This window comes from Aureococcus anophagefferens, assembly GCF_000186865.1.
Source record: "Aureococcus anophagefferens unplaced genomic scaffold AURANscaffold_11, whole genome shotgun sequence".
Classification (NCBI taxonomy): Eukaryota; class Pelagophyceae; order Pelagomonadales; family Pelagomonadaceae; genus Aureococcus; species Aureococcus anophagefferens.
Genome location: NW_008705571.1, coordinates 574,813 through 595,942, shown reverse-complemented (window position 1 = coordinate 595,942; position 21,130 = coordinate 574,813). Strand labels below are relative to the sequence as shown.

Here is a 21,130-nt window from a genome sequence, read left to right as displayed (position 1 = left end):
AAAAAAGGGTAAACGCTGACTTGATTTTGATTTTCAGTATGAATACAAACTGTGAAAGCATGGCCTATCGATCCTTTAGATCTTTCGAATTTGAAGCTAGAGGTGTCAGAAAAGTTACCACAGGGATAACTGGCTTGTGGCAGCCAAGCGTTCATAGCGACGTTGCTTTTTGATTCTTCGATGTCGGCTCTTCCTATCATTGTGTCGCAGAAGTCACCAAGTGTAGGATTGTTCACCCACTAACAGGGAACGTGAGCTGGGTTTAGACCGTCGTGAGACAGGTTAGTTTTACCCTACTGATGAACGGTTGTCGCGACAGTAATCTAACTTAGTACGAGAGGAACCGTTGGTTCAGATATTTGGTCATTGCGGTTAGCTGAACAGCTAGTGCCGCGAAGCTACCATCTGTAGGATTATGACTGAACGCCTCTAAGTCAGAATCCATGCTGGAAAGCGACGATATTCACCTCTCCCGATGTTACACGCATCACGATAGGCTTCGGCCGAGCATCATACTCCATCGCAATTTCGAATGTTGGGAGGGATAAATCCTTTGTAGACGACTTAAATATGGAACGGGGTATTGTAAGCATGAGAGTAGGCTTTGTCCTACGATCTGCTGAGATTCAGCCTCTTGTTCCGGCGATTTGTTAATGTGAAAGCAGACAGCGAGCTTCTGTGCGCCCTCTTCCGAGAGTCGAGCTGCACGTCGATCCATCTCTTTCGCGCTCCCCCCCAATCAACTCAAACACAAAACCAATACAGCTCCAATTGGAGCGAACCAACCCAACCCAAAAACGAAACCCGTGTCTTTTTGTGCGGGTTTCTCATCTGCGTCTCCCGACGCAACACTCTACTCCAGAAGACAAGACCTTTAAAACCAAGCCGCTTTCGTGCGGGTTTTATCTTCATAGTGATCGACTACTCGGACGACTACTACTACGACTCATCGACTCCCACCACTTCTCTGAAAACGCCCAAGTCCAAATCGTGCGGGTTTCTCGGCGACCATTGCCAAGTACTCCCAAGTACCCTGCACCGGACACTTTTGACGCCCGAATACGCCCGTTTCCTCGCGCCGTACAACGCCCCTCGCCGTCCGCCGCGCCTCGCCCCCGCTGAAACTCTCGCTGCTCGACCGACGCACAAACCCCCGCGCGCGCGCGCCCGTCGCCGCACCCATCCCGAATATCAAAGTTGAAGTTGAAGTTGAACCGACACCGACAAGAGCTCGAGCATGGCGCGCCTCCAGAAGCAACGCTGGGGCTGCCACACACGCTACGTCACGGGAGAGCACAAGACCATCACGCGAGGCTGGCTCCACGGCATCCAGGGGGTATCCCTGGCCGTCTGGATCGCGACCGCAGCACACAAACAACCAGCGCCCCTGCAATTCCTCTCCGGTAAATTCTTATCCTGCGCCGCGTCTGGCCGCGCGAGAAGCGCTGCCGCGCGATCCAGAGCGCGCTGCAGGTCTGCGTGCTCGCCGGCTGCGCCGTCGCCCAGGGCATGGCCTGCTTCCCGCAGCGCGCCTACGCGTGCCAGGTCGCCGTCTACGCCGTCGGCCTGCTGTCCTGGGTGCTCCAGGACGACGTCCCGCTCGCGTGGCACTCGCCGCGCCGCTGGTCCGGCCACGAGGACTTCCACCTCTGCGTCCTCGTCGGGGACCTGCTCAACCTCCACCTGCTCGCGCGGCACGGTAAGATTTAGCGGTCGGGCCAGTTGAAGCGCCGGCCCGCGAAGGCGTAGAGGAGCTCGTTGTGGGGCCCGAAGAAGCGCGCGAGGTCCGAGCGGAGCTTCTCGGGCATGGGCTGCGTGTAGGACGACTCGAGGCGCCAGCCCGAGTTCTCGAAGGACGGGAACTTCTCCTTGAGGCTCGCCTGCAGCGCGTCGGCGTCCTTGAGGAGCGCGGCGTCGAAGGCGTGCTGCGGGATGCCCGCGTGGTCCGCGAGGACGTCGAGCACGTCCTGGGGCTCGTGGCGCAGGTCGTCGGAGTCGAGGACGAGGAGCTGGTCCCGGGACACGCCGCTGCCGACGCAGCGGTGGAGCTGCGCGGCGTAGAGGCTCCGGTAGACGTACTGGTTCGAGATGCCCGTGCGGATCTGGACGCACTTGGTGATGTAGGCCGCGGCCTCGGCGCCCGTCGGCGGGAAGGGCGCGGGCCAGCGCGGGTAGTTGGTCCGCGCGCAGTCGGCGAGGTACTTGATCTCCGCGCGCATGATGCCGTCGAGGTCGCCGATGCGCTCGCGCGTGCCGTCGCTGAAGCACTCGCCCGCGTCGAACTTGACGTCGCTCGCGACCAGCGGCCGCTCGGGGCCGAACTTGTCCGTGCCGTCGAAGAAGACCCGCCGCGCGAGGTCCGCGGGGAACGGCTCGCCGTCGCCGCCGCTCCGCTTCTCGGCCCAGAAGCAGTCGCGGACCCAGCCCAGCAGCCCGTCGGCGCCCTGGGTCTGCGCGAGCCGCTTCTTGAGCTGGACGGAGACGGAGACGGAAAACTGCGGGAACTTGGGCTCCTCCGTGAGCGCGTCCGGCGAGCACGCGCGGAGGCCCCGCGTCGCGTTGCGCGGGCCGACGAGGAGCACGCAGCGCAGGACCGCCGCCGCGTGCTCGGCGAGGGCCCCGGCGAAGGCGTCCTGGCCCTCGACGCGCCGGTGCTTCATCTGGTACTCCGAGTACGCGCGCGCGACGGGCTCGCGGACGAGGGTCACGAGCGTCGTCCGCGGGCCGAGCTGCGACCGGATGCGGCCGCAGGAGTGGAGGTCCGCGACGTAGAACGGCGTCGCCTCCGCCGTGATCGCGGCGGCTCGCATCGGCGGGTACTGGAGCAGGTACGGCAGCGCGCCGAGGCACTGCGACTCGTTCTTGTCAAAGTAGTGCAGCTCCTTGACGCGGCTGAAGTCGACGCTCGGGTGGTGCATGAGGTGGCCCGCGAGGGCCGTGGACCCGCTCTTCTGCGCGCCGATGACGACGACGCTCGGGAAGCACCGCCACGCGCGCGCGGCGTCCTCGAGGCTCGTCTTCTCCGACTCCGCCGCGCGCCGCGCGACGCGCGTGAAGTGGCGCCGCCACTGGTCGCTCAGGAGCTCCACGGTCTTCTCCGTCGCGCGGCAGCACGCGCGCGGCGCCGCGGACCCGGGCCCGGGCTCCGCCTTGCACTCGAGGCCCTCGGCGGACGGCGCGCCGCCGCGCCACTCCAGGTTCCCGAAGCGCGGGCCCGTCTTCTTCGCGCCCGCCCGCGACTTGAGGTTGCAGACCGTCTCGTCGCCGGCGTCGACCACCGCTTTGCGCTTCCTGCGGCGCGGCTTGTCGCCGGCGACGCGCGTCGGGTTCTGCGCGTAGCGCTTCTCCGCGAAGCCCAGGCGCTGCCGGTCGACGCGATTCAGGTCGCCGTAGGTCGACGCGACCGCGAGCGCGACGAGCGGGAGCGAAGACCACCACATTTTATTGCTTTCCTACGCGCTTGGCGGGCTAGCCATCATCGCGCATTGACTCGGCCGAGAGGGTCAACATCGCCTCCTTGAATTCGGCGACTCTGGCCTTGCCGCAGGCATGAAGAGATGCTTTTTGGCTGTCCTCCGAGACGACGTCGACTTGATGACGATCAAAAGCCTCTAGCCGTCGCTCATCTTGACTAGCATCAACCACTGTAAAAAGAAATGGACGCCTGGCCACCCTCCTGCGCCGCAAAGCCGCCGGACTACGCCCTCGACGCCACGGACTACATGCAGCGCGTGCTGCTCGCTCACCACGGCAGCAAGATCGTCGTCCTAAAGAACGGCGCCCGAAAGCTCGGTCTGAAGTATGAGGACACGCTCCCAGCGTGGCTGCGCGACGCCGCGCGCCGCGAGACGACGGTGCTCGGCGCGCTCGGGAGCGCGCCGCCCGCCGCGGCCGAAGCGCACACGGCGCGGCTCGAGTACGACGACCGCGGCGTGCAGCGCGAGGTGCCCTCTGTGAGAAGCGCGTCCGCCGACGCGTCGCCCGACGGCTGGCGGAGCCTCGCCGCGAAGGCGGCCGCGGCGAAGGCCGTCGACGGCGACGTCTACGCGTGCGAGCTTCAGCGCCTGCGGCGGTGGCGGCGCGAGGGCCGCTGGACGCGGTCGATCGCGGAGCGGAGCCAGCGCGCGGTCTTCGGCGACGCGGCGCGCTGGACCCTGCGCTGGGACGACGAGAACGACGGCGTCTTCCTCGGCGCGCGCGGCGGCGGCAAGGGCCTGCACGTGGACCAGGTGCTCTGGAGCAACGTGGGCATCAACTGGACGGGCTACAAGCTCGTCGCGACCTGGGACGAGATGCCGTCCGACGCGCTCTCCGACGCGATCTTCGCGCCGCCGCTGACGGCCGAGAAGCGCGCCGCGCTCGAGCGGTGCGCGTGCGTCGCCCTGCTGGGGCCCGGCGACGCGTTCGCGTGCTCCGGCGGCGTGCCGCACGCGACGCTGGTCGTCGGCGACGAGCTCAACCTGACGAGCTACGAGTCGCTCGTGACGCTGGAGCCGTCGAACGTCGACCTGTTCCTCGCGACGCCGCGGCGCTCGGACCAGGTCATGGCCGCCGACGACTTCCGGGACCTGCTCGGGGCCTGCGTGTCGAACCTCGCGGCCATCGCGAAGCAGCCGCGGCTTCGGCCGACGACGGCCTTCCCCGTGCCGCGAGCGTCCATGGACGCCGTCGAGATCGTCCTCCGGGGGCTCTTCGTCGACGTCGTCCGAAGGCTCGAACGCGCGGACCCCTTCGACCCGGCCGCCGTCGCGCTCCCGCCGCGCGTGCTCCTGGCGGCGCGGCAGCTCGCCGACGACGAACCACCCTAACTATGCCGTTTTTATTATTGGGGCGGGACGCGTGCGAGCGTGCGCGCCGACCGCGGCGAGCGCGGTCGCCTCGGCCGCGTGGACGAGGTCCTCCGTCGTCAGCCAGAAGTCGCCCCAGACGCGAAAGGAGCGGATCGTCATCGCGCCGAGCACGGCGCCGAACAGGCAGAGGAGCCCGACCGCGCGCAGCGCGGCCGACCGGCGGCCGCGCCGCAGGCTCGTCGCGGCCGCGGCGACGGCCGCGACGACGAGCCAGAGCGCCGCGACGTCGTCGCCCGGCATGTCGCTCAAGTACGCGATGGCGCCGTGGGCCGCGACCATGGCCGGCGCCAGGAGCGCGCGACCTGCGGCGGGCGAACTTTACGGAGAAACCCCGCGGTGAGGATCTTTACGGAGACCGGCGAAACCCCGCCGACGCCGCTCGCGCGCCGGGCACGCCGTGGTGGAGCACGAGCGCGGGCGCGAAGGCGGGAATCTGCGCTGGGAAAGTCACGAAGGCGTCGCGCGGTCGACGACGCCGCGCGCCGCACGCCCGCGCGCCACGTGGCCGTCGTCGCGGAGCGGACGCGAGCGTACCACTCGCGGTCGCGCGGCGTGTCCACGTGCCTGCCGGCGTCGCATGATTTGCACGCGACGACGCGTCGACGCACGCACCAGCCGAAATAGACGACGGCGACGCTCGACGAGAACGCCGGGAAGCAGAGGCCGAGGCAGTAGAAGCAGGTGCTCGCGCTCCGGCTGCTGCGCAAGCGCACGATCGAGCACACGCAGGCGACTACGATCAGCGACTCGAAGAAGACGGACTGCGCGTCCTGCATGGCTGCGTTGCGAGCTAGCAGACCATCAGCTCGCAGCAGCGCGGCGCGTCGAGGGCTGCCATCCGGTTGGGAGAGAGCGTTTTTTAGCGCGACAGAAGCGAACCCGGATGAGGCTAGTCTGTTTATAGACACTTTTGCCTGTGACCCTTACACGAGCGACCATATCATTCGGAGAGCACCGCTTCCCGTCAGCTCAGCGAAGTTAAGCCGGATCGAGCTTGGTTAGTACTACGGTGGGTGACCACGTTGGAATCCCGAGTGTTGCTCGTTTTTTTTGCCTTTTTTGTGCCTCCAGACTCCTCCAAACTGACCTCCTGCTTTGCTCACCCAGAGTTTTCTGCTCTCCGTCGACTCTGAGTTCAACAAAATTGGTTAATCCAGACTCCTCCAAACTGACCTCCTGCTTCCCTCGACTGAGTTCAACAAAATTGGTTACCCCGCACCCTCTAGGACTGGTGTCGTCTGACGAGGTTCATGTGGTGCTGGAGCATGTCGACGTCCGAGGAGATCTCGGCGGCGCTGAGCTTCGTCGCGACGAGGAGGCCCTCGAGCTCGCGGACCTTGAGGTCGTGGTACTTGCGCGCCTCGTCCTCGGAGGACCGGAGCGCCGCGGCCTCGCGGTCGACGTCCTCGATGGCCTTCTTGAGGTCCTGGATCTGGACCTCGGAATCCTTCACGAGCTTGATCCACATGTCCTTGTGCTCCTTGAGCGTGGCCTTGGAGTTGTCGATCTCCGCGACGTAGCGCGCCTCGCGCGCCTCGCGCGTCATCGACTTCTCCTCGCGCTCGCGCGCGACGACCTGGGCCTCGGCGGCCTCCTTGGCGAGGCGCTTCTTCTCGGAGACGGCGCCCTTGCGGTCCGAGAGCGCCTCGAGCCGCTTGAAGAGCGCGTTCTTCTTCCGCTCGCCCTTGCCCGCGGCCGGCGACGGCGGCGGCGACGTCTTCGACGGCGGCGGCGGCGACCGCCGCCGCGCCGCGTCGGCCGGCGCCGCGGCGGCGGGCGGCGACGCGGCGGCGGGCGGCGACGCGTCGGGCGACGGGCCCGGCGGCGGCGGCGCGTCCGCGGCCTCGGCCTCCTCGTTGAACACGTCGAGCCGGACCTCGGGCTCCGCGCGCCGCCGCCGCGCGGCGGCCATCGACGAGAACATGCTCTTCGACGACGCGCTCAGGCTCTTCGACGACGCGCTCATGCTCTTGGACGCGCTGCTTGCCGCGGCCGCCGACGCCTTGGAGGCGGAGGCGGAGAGCGCGCGCGCCTTCTCTCGCGCACGCTCGGCGTAGCTCAGTTTCTTGGGAGGCGCCTTGACGGCGAACGAGGTACCGCCCATCGTGTCCGACATCGTCGATTCACGCGGCACGCCTCGGCTCCATGGTCTCGCAACAGGTGAGAATTGTTGGCCTCAAGCAGCATTCAACATCGTGCCTTGAGGCTGCCCAAGTTACGATGCTTTCTCGATGCCCACACCAGCCTTTGCGATGACGCTTCGCCTCGTCGCATGCCTGGCGACGTTAACCAGCGGCCGCGACGACGCGACGCGCTTCGGCACGACGAATGCGGACGGCATCGAGCTCTGGGAGCGGACGCAGCGGCGCTACTACCCGGGCCGCGCCCACGGCGGCGAGCCCATCGCGTGCCCGCCGGGCCACTGGCGCCGCGGCGAGAGCCGCGGCGCCTTCGCGGAGCGCGTGCTGCGCATCGCCTTCGCGACGCGGCGGTCGCCGGCCGCGGCGCTCGAGATCGGGCCCTGCAACAATCCGACGCCGCTGCCCCCGGACATCGTGCAGCGCGTCGACTTCGTGGACGTGCCCGAGTACTACGAGGCGCCGAACTGCGCGCGCTTCGACGCCAACGACACGGAGATCCCCTACCGGCCGCGCTACCTCGACGACGCGCAGGCGCTGGCCAAGGCGCGCGACCGGCGTTTTAAACTTGCCGTCCCGATGCTTGTCGCCTCAGGTGCCCGACGCGTCCTACGACGTGCTGCTCGCCTGCCACGTGCTCGAGCACCTGCCGCGGCCCCTCGTCGCGCTCGCGAACTGGCTGCGCGTTTTGCGCCACGGGGGGCTGCTCGTCCTCGTGCTGCCGGACCCCTGCGCGCGCCGGCGTCCCGTGATGTCGACCGGGAAAACGACGTGCTCGGTAGGCGAGCGCACGCTCATGGACCGCTACCGCCTCGCGCACCCGGGCTCGCACCACGTCCGCGACTTCTGGAACCGCGCGCCGGAGCTCGTCAAGCCGCCGCCGGAGCACGCCATGGAGATGGCGCTGTCGACCTACCGGCTCCTCGAGCTGCTCCACATCCTCAAGGAGCCGTCGCTCGCGGGCACGGGCGCGCTCGAGGAGGTCCGGGGCCGCCTCGCGCTCCCCGCGGCGACGACCTGGGACGAGCTCCGCAGCATGCGGCTCCACCTCATCGGCCACAAGGACCGCGAGGGCCACGTCCACGTCTGGTCGCGGAGGACGCTCAAGGACATGCTCCGCGCCGCGGAGCGGCTGCTCGCGGCCGTCGCGCTCGTCGCGGAGACGGCCGCGTCGCAGCCCGCGGGCGCGCGGCGCTTCCAGGAGTACCGCGCGGTCCTCGCCAAGGGCGCCGGCGACGCGGCCGACGTGTTTCGGGACCTCTTCGCGAAGCGCTGGTGTTTGCGAGCGAACGCGTCCTACGTCCGCGCCGCGCGCCACGCGTCGCCGATCCTTCTGGGGGACATCGACGTCGACGAGCCGGACCCGGCCTTCCGCGGGTCCACGCCCGTCGTCTGCACGCACCTCGTCCGCGCGGTCCGCACCTGGGAGGCGTGCGCGCCCGCCGCGACCAAGGCCGACCGCCGGGACTGCCTCCGCCGCGCCGCGGAGCACACGGCCTATCTCGCCGCGCGGACGGAGCAGCTCCAGGGGGTGGGATGAGCGCATGTTGAGCTTCAAGTGAAGTGATAAGCTGACTTTGAGGAAATTCGCGAGGCGATGCGGTGACCTCGTCTCTAGCCTCTGCGGCTCCACCAAGGACAGCCGAACCCCGGTCTAGCCTCTGCGGCTCCACCAAGGACAGCCGACACCAAAAGCAACACATAATGGACCACGAGCCGTGGGCCGCGGACCTCGCGGCCTCCTCGGCCATGGAGATGGACGCCGCGGACCCGGGTCAGCAGCCGCCGCTGCGCGCTCCCCCGCTCCCGACGCCGCTCCAGCCGCCGGCGCCGCGCCGCAGCGGCCGCGAGGTCAAGTCCACGGGCGTGTGGATCGACGGCTTCTACGTCAAGAAGTCGAACATGTACGACCTCGAGGGCGGCGAGCGGTCCGTCTGGGACCAGGAGCTCGGCGGCGAGCGGACCTGGGAGGGCGCGGCGGCGGCCCCGGCGCCCCCCCGCGCGGCGGCGCCGGCGGCCGCGCCGCGCGCGCCGCGGCCCGCGCGCGAGCCGACGCCGCAGGAGAAGCGGCGCGCGGCGCACGCGGCGGCGCTGCGCGAGGCCAAGGCCGGCGCCGTCGGGCGGCGCGCGCGGTTCCTCCTGGAGCACGAGGCCCTCTTCCGGCCCTTCAACGGGAGCGTCGGCTGGTGCGCGGCGGCCGCGGCGGCCGGCCCGCGCGCCGTCGTGCCGGCCTTCGAGCGGACGCCGGCGTACGTGCGCGCGGACATGCGGGCCTACCAGCTCGAGGGCCTGCGCTTCCTCGCGCAGACCTACGAGGACGGCGTGTCGGCGATCCTCGCCGACGAGATGGGCCTCGGCAAGACGCTCCAGACGCTGAGCTTCATCTCGTACCTGCTCCGCGAGCGCAAGGTCTCGGGCCCGTTCCTCGTCATCTGCCCGCTGAGCGTGCTGAGCTCCTGGCTCGTCGAGGCGTCCAAGTTCTGCCCCGAGCTCCGCGCCGTGAAGCTCCACAGCGCCGACGCCGCGGAGCGCGACCGGCTCAAGGCGACGCTCAAGGACGTCGACAGCTACGACCTCGTCGTGACGACGTTCGAGATGGCCAAGAGCCAGTCCATGCAGTCCGTGCTCGGGGGCCAGATGTGGTGGCGCTACGTGATCCTGGACGAGGGCCACATCATCAAAAACGAGGCGAGCGACATCAGCAAGGCCGTGCGCCGCTTCCACTTCGAGCACGCGCTGCTGCTGACGGGCACGCCGCTCCAGAACGACCTCCACGAGCTCTGGGCGCTGCTGAACTTCCTCTTCCCCGACGTCTTCCCGGAGAGCGCGGCCTTCGACGCGGCCTTCGACCGCGGCGGCGGCGCGGCGGGCGACGGGTCGCAGCTCCGGCGCGCGAACGAGATGATGGCCGCGCTCATGAAGCGCCGCGTGAAGCAGGAGGTCGAGCAGCGCCTGCCGCCGAAGATCGAGACGAAGATCCTCTGCCCGCTCGCGCCGTGCCAGCGCTGGTGGTACAAGCGGCTCCTGCTCCGCCAGAGCCAGCTCCTCGCGGAGCTCGAGAGCGACGCCAAGGACGCGGGCGCGGGCGCCGCGTCGGGCGGCTGGAAGAAGCTCCAGAGCCTGCTGATGCAGCTCCGCAAGTGCTGCAACCACCCCTACCTCTTCGAGGGCGCGGACCCGGACCCGGGCGTCACGGACGACGCGCTCGTCGAGGCGAGCGGCAAGCTCCACGTCCTCGACCGCCTGCTCACGAAGCTCAAGGCCAAGGGCCACCGCTGCGTCTTGTTTTCCCAGTTCACGTCGACGCTCGACCTCCTCGACGACGTCCTGCGCTACCGCGGCTACGAGTTCTCGCGCCTCGACGGCTCGACGAACCGCGTGCAGCGCACGGTCGACATCCAGGCCTTCAACGCGCCGGGCAGCGGCGTCTTCCTCTTCCTCATGTCGACGCGCGCCGGCGGCCTGGGCGTCAACCTGCAGACCGCGGACACGTGCATCCTCTTCGACAGCGACTGGAATCCCCAGGCGGACGCCCAAGCGATGGCGCGCGTGCACCGCATCGGCCAGACGAAGCCCGTCCACGTCTACCGTTTGGTGACCAAGGGCACCGTCGAGGAGCGCATCGTCCAGCGCGCGGAGAAGAAGCTGTATCTCGACTCCATGGTGAACCGCGACGGCGCGCGCGTCGCGGCCGCGCAGGACGGCGCCGCGGCGGCCGACGCGGCGGACGGCGACGCGCCGACGGGCTCGGAGCTCCTGGCGAGCCTGACGTTCGGGGCCCACGCCATCGTCAACGGCACGGACGCGGACCGGCCGCTGAGCGACGCGGAGCTCGACGCGATCATCGACCGCACGCGGACGGCCGACACGTCGCTCGGCGACGTGCTCTCCGGCGGCGCGGCCCACTCGGCCGAGGGCTTCGAGTCCCAGGCCCAGGCCGTGTCGCTCCACAGCCTCGAGGGCGAGGACTTTTCCGAGAAGGCCGCGGCGACGGCGACGCTCGGCGACCTCGGCCGCGAGTTCGCCGAGGTCCAGAAGCGCGCGCGGAAGAAGCGGACGACGACGCAGCACGTCGTCGGCGTCGGCAACGTCGAGGTGCTCACGTCCGAGTACGGCGACGGCGCCGGGGGCTTCTCCGCGGCCAAGGCCGAGGAGCCCAAGGCCAAGGACGTCGGCGCGGTCCGCTGGGAGGCGGCGGCGTCGCGCGCGGCGCTCGAGGCCATCGGCGGCCGCCAGATCGCGGGCCGCGACTACGACCACGAGTGCGAATGTTTGGCCTGCGGCGACGGCGGCGACATCGTCATGTGCGACCAGTGCCCGACGTCGTGGCACGTCCCCTGTTTAGCCGCGCTGAACGCGAAGATGCCCACGAAGATGCAGTGGGGCTGCCCGCACCACTCGTGCCTGACCTGCGGCCGCAAGGCCGGCGCCGCCGGCGGCTTGCTCTTCCGCTGCATGCGCTGCCCGCGGACCTTCTGCGAGGACCACCTCGTGCCGACGGCGACGATCGTCGGCAAGTGCCAGCGCTTCATCAAGCTCGGCCAGAACCACCCGAAGCAGGCCTGCTTCATCCTGTGCTCCAAGGACTGTTTGGACTTCGCCGTGGCGCGCGGCGAGGTGCCGGCGTCCGTGGGCTACGGCACCGCGGGCAGCATCCACGCGGCCGCGGGCCTGGACACGACCGCGGCCGCGAAAACGTCGAAGCGGTGTCTCCCCGCGCACGACGAGCCCGAGGCGAAGAAGCCCAAGCTCGAGCCGCCGCCGGCCATGCGCCTCGACGAGCGCAAGGACTGGGACCGTCTGGACGCGGAGACGCAGGACCGGCTCAACGTCGTCCTGCTCAAGAAGCGGTGGACCGTCGGCGGCGCGTCGCCCCACTTCGTGCTCCGCGCGTCGCGCGTGCGCACGGGCGCGGCGACGGCCCTCGACGCGCTCCACGCGGCCCTCTTCGTCGACGACGCGCCGCGCGACGCGGCGCGGCCCTGGAGCCCCGCGGACGTCGCGGCGGACATCGCCGCGCGCTGGAACGGGCCCACGGTCAAGTCGAACGCGTCCAAGGGCGTCAAGCGCGAGAAGGCCGCGGCGATCTACCTGCGCCTCGTGCGCACCTTCGAGGCCTGGAAGCAGTACGAGGTCGACGCGCTGCTCTACGCCGCCCAGGTCGTGAAGCTCGTCAAGCCGTCGAAGGCGCTCCCGACGCGCGCCGAGGACATCCTCAACACCATCGGCGGCAAGGCCAAGCGCCACGCCCTGGCCCACTTCTTCACCTGGCCCCGGCAGAACTCCTTGTGGCTCGTCTCGCTCACGCCGCCCGCCGTTCGCGCCGAGAAGCCGCCGCCCGCGCCGCCCGCGCCGCCGCGCAAGGAGGGCCTGCGCGCGGCCAAGCCCGCCGCCAAAAAACCGCCGCCGAAGCAGAAGGCCCGGCCGCCGCCGGCCAAGGTCGTCGGCGGCTTCGACGACGGCGGCTTCAGCACGCTCGACCTCGCGCCGAACGCGATCCTCGACCACTACCCGCTCCTCGCGCCCTTCGTCGAGGTCGTCGAGCGCGGCACGCCCGCCGCCGCGGGGCCCAAGCGCGGCCGCCGCGGCGGCGGCGACGACGACGTCGCGCCGGACACGATCGTGCCGCGCGTGCCGGACCCGCCGCCGCGGTCCAAGGCCAAGGCCAAGGACGAGAAGAAGCCCGCGGCGAAGAAGAAGAAGAAGAAGGCGCCGAAGACGAGCGCCGCGGCCGAGTGGGCCCGCGGCAACGGCCTCCTCTGAAACCACCTGCACACACGCGCCCCTTTTAACATCATTCGCTAGATCTGGATCTGGAACACGCTCCCGGGACCGTGGCCCGCCGGCACGACGACCTGGAGGCTCTGGCCGCTGGGCAAGACGACGGCGATCTGCTGGCCGGGCGCCGCGTTCGGCGGCACCGTCACGTTCATGGTCTGCTGGACGGGCGTCGCGACGGGCACGCTGTTCACGACGACGGGCGCGGTCTCGAGCTCGCGCTTCTTGACGGCGATCTTCTCCATCGTGATCGCGATCTGCTTCTGGAGCCGCTGGTGCTCGGCGGTCACGCCGTTCATGTCGCCGACGGCGTACTTGTCAAACGTCTTCTTGCCCCACTCTTCCTTGTAGCTCGAGATCTTCGTCTCCAGCATTGCGATCTCGGCCTTGAGCTTGAGCTTGTGCGCCTCGTCGCCGACCTTCTTCGCGCCGTCATTTAACGACTTCATCCAACTCGACATGATGGATGCGCGCGGCGGCTGCGGAGAGCGCGGGGCTGCTTCAGATGGCTGCGGACGTCTGCGGCGGCGGCGGCGGAGAGCGCGGGGCTGCTTCCCAAGTGGTCAAGTTTCCCGGAAACATGATTTCAACTTAACGACCGTCTGACAGCGCTCTCGGATTTCGCCTCGGAGGGCCTCCGCTCCTCGGACTTCGCCTCGGACGGTTCCTCGGACTTCGCCTCGGGCGGCCTCCGCTCGTCGTCCGGCCTCCGCTCCTCGTCGTCGTCGGCGGGCGCGGCCGCCGGCTGTGGCCGGACCTCCTCGGACTTCTCCTCGGCGTCCAGGAGGAGCGGCGACGAGCGGATCTCCGCGGGCGGCCGCTTCGGGACCATGGGCGTGCGCGTGCCGTCGCCGTCGTCGCCCGCGCTGCTGCAGCAGCTGCTGCGGAGCTCGACGGCGGGCGCGCAGTGCGTCTCGCAGGTCGCCGCGCAGGCGGCGGCGCAGCGCTCGCCGTAGCGCTCCGGCGGCGGGTCGCGGCGGACGCGCCTGAACGAGCCGAGGAGGAACCAGAACGACGCCTTCTCGCCCGTCGGCGCCCAGAAGCCCTCGGCCGTCCGCGCGAGGGGCAGCGGCTCGCAGTGGCCGCGGGACGCGCAGAGCTGGGCCGCGTGGCGCGCGAGCGCGCAGCGCAGCGGCACGCCGAAGGCCGCCGCGGCCGCGGCGAGGAGCGCCGCGGGCCGCGCGGGGCCGTCGCCGGGCCGCTCGAAGAGGAGCGCCTGGCCCGCGGCCGCGAGCGCCGCGGCGGCGCAGTAGGACGCCGCGGAAGCGAGCTGCGCGCCGTCGAGGCGGTAGACGCCCTTGCGGTGCCTCCTCGCGACGACGAGCAGCGAGGCGACGAGGAGGAGCTCGGACGCCCAGAGCGGCGCGAGCACCGCGCCGATTTTGGCGCGCGACCCCGTCCCGGAGAGCGCGCGCACGGCGCAGGAGAGCGCGAGCCAGTGCAGGAGCTGGAACGTCGCGCCGAGCCGGCCGCTCCACTTGTAGGGGCCCGGGCGCACGCGCGCGGCCTCGACCTCGCGCCACGCCGGGTCGCTCGACCGGCCCTTGAGCAGGCCCGCGGCGAGCACGGCGCCGGACTGGAGGACCCACGCGCAGACGCAGCTCCGCCGCAGCATGCGCCGCCGCGCGCGCCAACGCGGGTCGACCGCGAGCGCGACGAAGACCTGCGCCGCGACGACGAGCGCGAGCGCGGGCACGGACGCGACGACGCCGACGACGCCGCGCCGCGCGAGCGGCAGCGCGTCCTCGTGGATGACCGTCGCCGCGGCGTCGCCCCGCTGCAGCGCGCCGTAGCCGAACGGCGCGGGCTGCACGAGCCGCAGCGTCGCGACGCGCGACAGGAACCGCCACTGCGTCAGCGCCGCGACGGCCGACGCGGCGAAGAGCGGGGCCAGCGCGAGCCGCCAGGGGATGGCCGCGACGCCGGCGACGCGCGCCGCGACGAGGAGCGCCGCGAGCACGTGCGCGTCGACGAAGGCCGCGGCGCCGCCGGCGACGAGGCGCACGAGCGTGGCCGTGGCGTCGTCGGGACGGCGGAGCATCGATGCGGAGCAGTAGTTGTGTCGTGTCGAGAAGCCGCTTAACGTCTATGCAACAGCGCAACTAGGTCGGGCTCGAAGCCTCATCGTGACGACTGCTCGAGGGCAACATCGAGGCAACGAAGTGGTGTTTCCCAGCAATAAATTGAGCTGCCTTGTAACCGAGGGCTGCCTCGAGCTCTCTGAGCGGCGGCGTGCGCGCGCGCGCGCGAGAAGAGCGGTGGCCGTGCTTTCGGACGCGGGGCACACAAAGAGTCGTCGAGGAAGATCAGGTCCACAAGCAACATGACGCCGACGAAGTCCCCGCCCGAGACGCCCATCAAAAGCGGCGAGTTCGTCTTCGACGACGACGGCATGGGCGAGATCGTCAACGTCGTCACGCTGAAGCCGAGCCGCAGGGCAAAGGAGGCGCTGAGGGCGTCGCGCCGCCGCACGGACGCCGCCGCGTTCCGCGAGCACGTCAAGACGCTGGGGCTGCGGCCGACGCTCCACGACGGCGCGCTCGAGGACATCGACCTCGAGAAGCTCGTCAAGCAGATGGAGCGCGCCGAGAACCGCGCGGCCGCGTCGCGCGCGAACGCCCGGCGAAACCACCGCGCGTGGTAGCGACCGCGCGGCCGCGAAACCGCCACGCGCGACCGCCCTTCCCGGCGCGCGACATTCGGTAGTAAGGGGCGTTATTGTCCCAGTCGGTAGCAAGAGGCGGTATGCCTTCCGGAGCCTCGGCGGCCCGCGGAGGGCATGTAAGACGCGGCCCGGGATCCGCAAAACCCGGACTTGCCGGCAATTGCAAGACGCGGATCCGCGAAACCCGCCCTTCCCGCGCGACAAATGCGGTAGTAAGGGGCGTTATTCCTTCCTCCTCGGCGGCGGAGGGCCCAGATCCTCGGTCGGTGCTTCCTTGCTTCTTGGTTTTCGGGGGCCGCGGCGTCGGTCGCCGGCCGCTCAGCCCGGCGGGTTGCCGCTCGCCATGGCCGCGAGCGCCGCGTTGATGAACTCCTCGTTGCCCGCGGCGGCGTCGGGCCCGTAGCCCGGCGCGTAGGACGCGCCCGGCTGCGCCGCGACGCCGCCCTCGGCGCCGCCCGCGCCCGGCGGCATGCCGACCTGGCCGAGCATGCCCGCGGCCGCGTACTGCGCGGGCAGCGTGGGCCCCGTGCCCGGCAGCGCGCCGACGACGTAGTTGTTGGGGTGGCAGATCTTGAGCTGGCAGCCCATGCACGTGATGCCGCTGAGGCCGAGCGACGTCGTCGCCGCCTCGACGGTGCTGAGCTCGACGAAGGCGAACTTCTTGTCCGGGCTCACCCACGAGCTCACGACGACCTCGTCGACGCCCGCGGGGATGGCGCCGCAGGCCCGGAGCGCCTCGTTGAGGAAGATGCGGAGCTGCTCGCTGTCGAAGGTCTGCGGCAGGTTGCCGACGTAGAGCCGCCGCTCCTTGCGCGTCGCCGGGTTCGACGGCATCTGCGACGCCGGCGTGTGCTCGACCCAGCGGAAGCCGTCCCAGAACTTGCCCGACTTCTGCGCGGGCTGGATCTCGCCCGCGGCGATGGCCGCCGCCTCGCGCTTCTTCCGCGCCTTGGCCTCGGCCATCTGGCGCCGCACGGCCGGCGGCGGCGACCACGACAGGCTCCGCGACTTGGACGAGTCGTCGCGCTTCTCCGGCTTCGGCGGCTTCTCCTCGCGGCGCGCGGGCCGGCCCCGGTCATCGTCGCGCCCGCGGCGGTGGCGGTCCCGCGACCGCGAGCGCCTGCGCTCGTCGCGGCGCCGCTCGTCGCGGCGGTCGTCGCGCGGCCTCTCGCCGCGGCGGTCGCGGCGGTCACGGGAACGAGAGCGGCGGCTGCGCTCGTAGCCGCGATCGTCGCGGCGTCTGTCGTCTCGCCGGTCGTCTCGCCGCCTGTCGTCGCGGTCGCGCGGCCGATGGTCGCGCTCATCGCGCGGCCTCGAGCGCTCGCGCGGTCGATCTCCGTTACGGTCCATTTGACTTCCGCTTCGGCTTCGGGTCGCTTGATCGAGAGGCGAGACTCGCGAGAATCGGTGATAGTGCGTCTCTCAGCTGACTTCGCGCGTCTCTCAGCTGATTTCGCGCGTCTCTCAGACGCCAGCAACCTCCGTTTGATCACGGAGTTGGCGCCCAGCTCGCCGACGCCGATGGCCTCGGCTGCTCCTCGCGGCAACATCTCGGCATCTTTGCCAAAGTGCCGCGCCAAGGAAGCGATGTCAACAGCATATTGAGCCACTTCCGACCGCGTAGACCTCTGCCCACCCGCGGCGCTGGCTTGAAACTCGACCCAAACGATTAGCAATGGCGCGTCGAGCGCTGCTGCTCGTGGCGGCGACGCATGCGCTCCTGAAAATGCCACAACGACACACGCGATGCACGCGCCGTTTCGTTTTAGAGCAACCCCAACAAAAGGCCCCCATCGCCTCCCCGGAGGCGGTCGAGCAAGCGCGGAACACGGACATCGTCGCCGTCGCGGAGCACCTGGGCCTCGAGCTCGAGACGCGCGGCGCCGCGACGTGGGCGCTCTGCCCGTTCCACGACGAGCGCACGGCCTCCTTCTCCCTCAACAGCGAGCGGGGCCTCTACAAGTGCTTCGGCTGCGGCGCGGGCGGCGACGTCATCAAGCTCTGGCGCGAGCTGCGGCCCGACGCGACGTTCCCGGAGGCCGTCGCGGGCATCTGCGCCGTCGGCGGCGGCGCGGCGCCGCGCGAGAAGCCCGCGGCGCCGTCGCCCGAGGAGACCGCGTCCGACGTCGAGGCCATGCGGCGCGCCGTCGCGGCGGCGGCGGCCTTCTACGCGGCCCAGCTCGCGGAGCGGGGCGGCGGCGCGGGCGGCGCGCGCCAGTACCTCGCGCGCCGCGGCATCCGCGCGGCGACGGCCGCGAAGTTCGGCGTCGGCTTCTCGCCGCCGGGCGGCGACCGGTCCGCGCTCCTCGCGGGCGCCCGCGGGAAATTCGACCGCGACGACCTCGCGGCCGCGGGCGTGCTCTACCCGCGGCGCGACCCGGCGGACCGCCGCGTCTGGGACCGCTTCGCGGGCAAGCTCGTGCTGCCGATCCGCGACGCGTCCGGCGCCTGCTGCGGCTTCGGGTCGCGCCACGTCGACGAGGCGTCGGCGCGGGGCCCCAAGTACGTCAACTCGCCGGCGACGCCCCTCTTCCTCAAGCGCGCGTGCCTCTTCGGCCTCGACGTCGCGAAGCGCGCGATCGCGGACCGCGACGAGGCCATCATCGTCGAGGGCTACTTCGACGTCCTCGCGCTCCACGACGTCGGCGTCGAGCACGTCGTCGCGAGCCTCGGCGTCGGCATCTCGCCCGAGCAGCTCGAGCGCGCCGCGCGCTTCTCGCCGAGCCGCCGCGTCGTCCTCTGCCTCGACGGCGACGCCGCGGGCGCCGCGGCCGTGCGCCGCCTCTGCGAGCAGGTCCTCCCGAAGCTCAGCCGCGACGCCGGCGTCGACGCCTGCGTCGCCTTCATGCCCGGCGGCGCCAAGGACGCCTCGGACTTCATCGCGGGCCGCCGCGCCGCGGGCGCGGACGACGCGGCCATCGCGGACGAGATCCGCGCCGTCGCCGACGACGCGACGCCCTGGCTCGAGCACGAGACCTGCGTCGTCGACGGTGGTCCCGGGGACGCGCCATAATGGGCTTACGCGAGCACGCCTGCTTACGCCGCGGTATCGCCGTCGTCGTCGCTCTCACAATGGCTTACGCGCGTATCTGCTCAGGTCGCGGTATCGTCGTCGCTCTCGCCGGAGTCCCAGTCGCTCGCGAGGATCGCCTCGATGCGCTCCTTCTCGGCGATCGCGGCGTCGATGGGCTCGTCGAGGTAGCCGTCCCAGAGGACCTCGACGTCCGACGGCGGGTCGTCGTAGCGGAGCGCGTCGTCCTCGAAGCCGTACTTGTCGCACCAGGGCTCGAGCCGTCGCGCGCGCGCGGCGTCGTACCTGCGGCCGAAGCGCTCGAGGTCCTCGGGGTCGTCCTCGCCGTAGGCGTGGCGCTCGAACTCGGGCTTGGAGCGCCAGAGGTTGAGGTCGCGTTGGATTTCCTCCGTGTTCATGGCCGACCGCGGCGGCGCGGCGTTGAGCGCGCGGCTCCGCGTCATCTCCCGGCGGACGGCCGGCGCCTCGCACGCGGCGGCCGCGGCGTCGCGCTCGGCGCCCGCGGGCACGCCGCGCACGATGCGCTTCGCCCGCTTCGCCGCCGTCGGCGCGCCCATCCACCGGAGCACGCACTCGGCCTCCGTGTCCGCGGCGTGGGCCGCGAGGTGCGTGAGGAGGAACGCGTCGCGGTCGTAGCTCATGTGCGACATGCAGGTCTTCGACCGCAGGTCGCCGTCCATCGCTTCGGCCCCTTCGGACACGAGCGCGGAGAGCATCCAGGCCCGGGCCCACTCCTGGATCACGGGCAGCCAGCAGTGGACCGCGTCGACGGCGGCGACGCCCGGCGGCGACGCGCGGTCCGCGCGGCCCAGGTAGCGCATGTCCTGCGGGTCGAGGACCTTCTTCGCGCGCGCGGCCGTGTCCGGGTCCGACGAGCGGCGGGCCTCCAGATGCTTCGCCATGATCGCGGCCCAGGGCGTTCCCGCCGCGACGGAGAGCCGCACGAGCGCGTGCGTCGCGACGCCGTCGCGCTTGTCGCGCGGCTTGAGGCTCCGGATGCGCGACCGCGCCGCGGCGCCGAGCGCCTCGATCGCGCGGCCAGGTTCGCCGAGCGCCTCGAGCTCGCGGCTCGCCTGGAACTCGAGGTCCGCGAGCCGGGCCCACATGCTCGCGCGGTCCTCGGCGCACGTCCGGTGGCGCGGGCACATCTCGGCGGCCTCGCGGACCGCGGCCGCGTTCCCGGCGGCCTTCTTGAAGGCCTGCCGCGCGGCGAGGCGCGCGGCCTTGAGCGCGTCGCCTCGCAGCGTCGCCGCCGCCCGGTCCTCGTCCAGCGCGCGCCGCGCGGCCCCCGCCGCGACGGCGCGCGGGCTCGCCGGCGCCGCGTCGCGGAGGATCGCGTCGTAGCGGGCCTCGTCGAGGGCCGCGTCCGTCGCCGCCGCCGCGGCGTCCTCGCACGCGCCGACGGCGACGGCGAGCGCCTCGAGCGCCGCGCGCGCGGGGTGCAGGAACGCGCCCGTCGTCGTCTCGGCGACGCGGCGGTAGCGGAGCGACCGCGCGCCCTTGGTCGGCTTGCGCTCGTAGAGCCCGCGGGTGCCCTCGGGCTCCGCGTAGTCGCACTCGAGCACGACCGCGAGGCCCTCGACCGCCCCGGGGATCTCGAGCAAAGCCGGCGTGGCGACGGACCGGAGCGCGTTCGCGGCGAGGAGGCTCCGCTGCTCCGGGTGCTGGTCGACGCCCAAGTCCGCGGGGCAGCCCGGCGCGCTGAAGAGGAACGGGACGGCGAGCGGCGCCAGGCGCGCGCCCTCCGCGGGGCCCAGGAGCCGCGCGACGCCCTCGAGGAGCCAGAGCGCCTTGTCGACGGTGCCCGGCGCGCAGTCGACGAGCGCGTGCGCGATGGCCGCCGCGACGCACGGCTGCGCGAACGCGTCGCGCGCGTCGCGGAGCGCGCGGCCCTCGAGCTTCCGCGCCTTGTGCGCCAGAATGTCGAGGAGCTGGCGCGCGCAGGCCTCGAGCGTCCGCATGTCCGAGATGATCCGCGGCCGCGCGCGCGCGGCGCTGTCCTGGCGGAGCACGTCGACGACGTGGCCGCAGAGCCGCCCGTCGACGAGCGACGAGCACACGACCGTCGCGACCGTTGTCAGAGACAGGTGGCAGAGCAGGGGCACGGCCTCGGGCTTGCGCAGGAGCGCGGCGGCGGCGACGTCGAAGGAGCAGATGTGGTGCAGGAGCCGCGCGCCGAGCCGCTGCTCCTCGAAGGAGAGCGCGCCGCGCGCGAGCGACAGCGCGACGTCCAGGAAGCCGCCGTCTAAAAGGCGCTTTGCGACGGCCGGGCCCTTGGCGTGCTGCCAGAGGTCCTGGGCGAGGAGCGTCCCGAGGATCGCGGCGGCGTAGTACCTGCGCGCGGCGACGTTGCGCGAGGCGAAACGAAGGACGCCGGGGAGGTTACGGCACGAAATAGTTCTGGCCCGCGTCGAGGAACTCTCTGAACGTGTGATAGCGGAGGATTTCCAGGCAGGTCGTGTCGAGGCCCACGTCGAGCCACTTGATCAGCGCGTCGAGCTGGTGGGTCTGGTCGTTCGTCATACGCCAGAGCGCCGAGAAGCAGAAGACGAGCTCGTCTTCGCACTCGTCTATCTCGTCTTCGATGTTGTCGCTCCAGAGCCGGTAGACGAAGCTCGGCAGCGCCCGAATGTAGTCGGGGATCATGGCCGGCTGCAGCGAATGCCAG

The 21,130-nt window shown here is 70.8% G+C and overlaps 8 protein-coding genes across 8 annotated transcripts; 3 read left to right on the top strand and 5 right to left on the bottom strand.

The window, feature by feature from the left end:
• Positions 1-2: 2 nt before the first annotated feature.
• Positions 3-200, bottom strand: AURANDRAFT_27496 (hypothetical protein; the record flags this gene model as incomplete). Its single annotated transcript, XM_009039329.1, has 1 exon — positions 3-200. A coding segment is annotated over one exon (198 nt), but the record flags the coding sequence as incomplete, so codon positions are not given.
• A 1,506-nt stretch (positions 201-1,706) lies between these two features.
• Positions 1,707-3,440, bottom strand: AURANDRAFT_64674 (hypothetical protein; the record flags this gene model as incomplete). The annotated part of the gene is made up of 1 exon (XM_009039328.1): positions 1,707-3,440. One exon carries the CDS (start codon positions 3,438-3,440, stop codon positions 1,707-1,709), a length of 1,734 nt encoding a protein of 577 aa, XP_009037576.1.
• A 216-nt stretch (positions 3,441-3,656) lies between these two features.
• On the top strand, positions 3,657-4,808 carry AURANDRAFT_64673 (hypothetical protein; the record flags this gene model as incomplete). Its single annotated transcript, XM_009039495.1, has 1 exon — positions 3,657-4,808. The coding sequence occupies one exon, from the start codon at positions 3,657-3,659 to the stop codon at positions 4,806-4,808; it is 1,152 nt and encodes a 383-aa protein (XP_009037743.1).
• A 1,264-nt stretch (positions 4,809-6,072) lies between these two features.
• AURANDRAFT_64672 (hypothetical protein) lies at positions 6,073-6,396 on the bottom strand (the record flags this gene model as incomplete). The annotated part of the gene is made up of 1 exon (XM_009039327.1): positions 6,073-6,396. One exon carries the CDS (start codon positions 6,394-6,396, stop codon positions 6,073-6,075), a length of 324 nt encoding a protein of 107 aa, XP_009037575.1.
• Positions 6,397-9,253: 2,857 nt separating this feature from the next.
• On the top strand, positions 9,254-11,099 carry AURANDRAFT_37691 (hypothetical protein; the record flags this gene model as incomplete). Its single annotated transcript, XM_009039496.1, has 1 exon — positions 9,254-11,099. A coding segment is annotated over one exon (1,845 nt), but the record flags the coding sequence as incomplete, so codon positions are not given.
• A 4,650-nt stretch (positions 11,100-15,749) lies between these two features.
• Positions 15,750-16,394, bottom strand: AURANDRAFT_64670 (hypothetical protein; the record flags this gene model as incomplete). Its single annotated transcript, XM_009039326.1, has 1 exon — positions 15,750-16,394. One exon carries the CDS (start codon positions 16,392-16,394, stop codon positions 15,750-15,752), a length of 645 nt encoding a protein of 214 aa, XP_009037574.1.
• Positions 16,395-17,259: 865 nt separating this feature from the next.
• AURANDRAFT_9441 (hypothetical protein) lies at positions 17,260-17,427 on the top strand (the record flags this gene model as incomplete). Its single annotated transcript, XM_009039497.1, has 1 exon — positions 17,260-17,427. A coding segment is annotated over one exon (168 nt), but the record flags the coding sequence as incomplete, so codon positions are not given.
• Positions 17,428-18,524: 1,097 nt separating this feature from the next.
• AURANDRAFT_64669 (hypothetical protein) lies at positions 18,525-20,423 on the bottom strand (the record flags this gene model as incomplete). The annotated part of the gene is made up of 1 exon (XM_009039325.1): positions 18,525-20,423. The coding sequence occupies one exon, from the start codon at positions 20,421-20,423 to the stop codon at positions 18,525-18,527; it is 1,899 nt and encodes a 632-aa protein (XP_009037573.1).
• Positions 20,424-21,130: the final 707 nt, after the last annotated feature.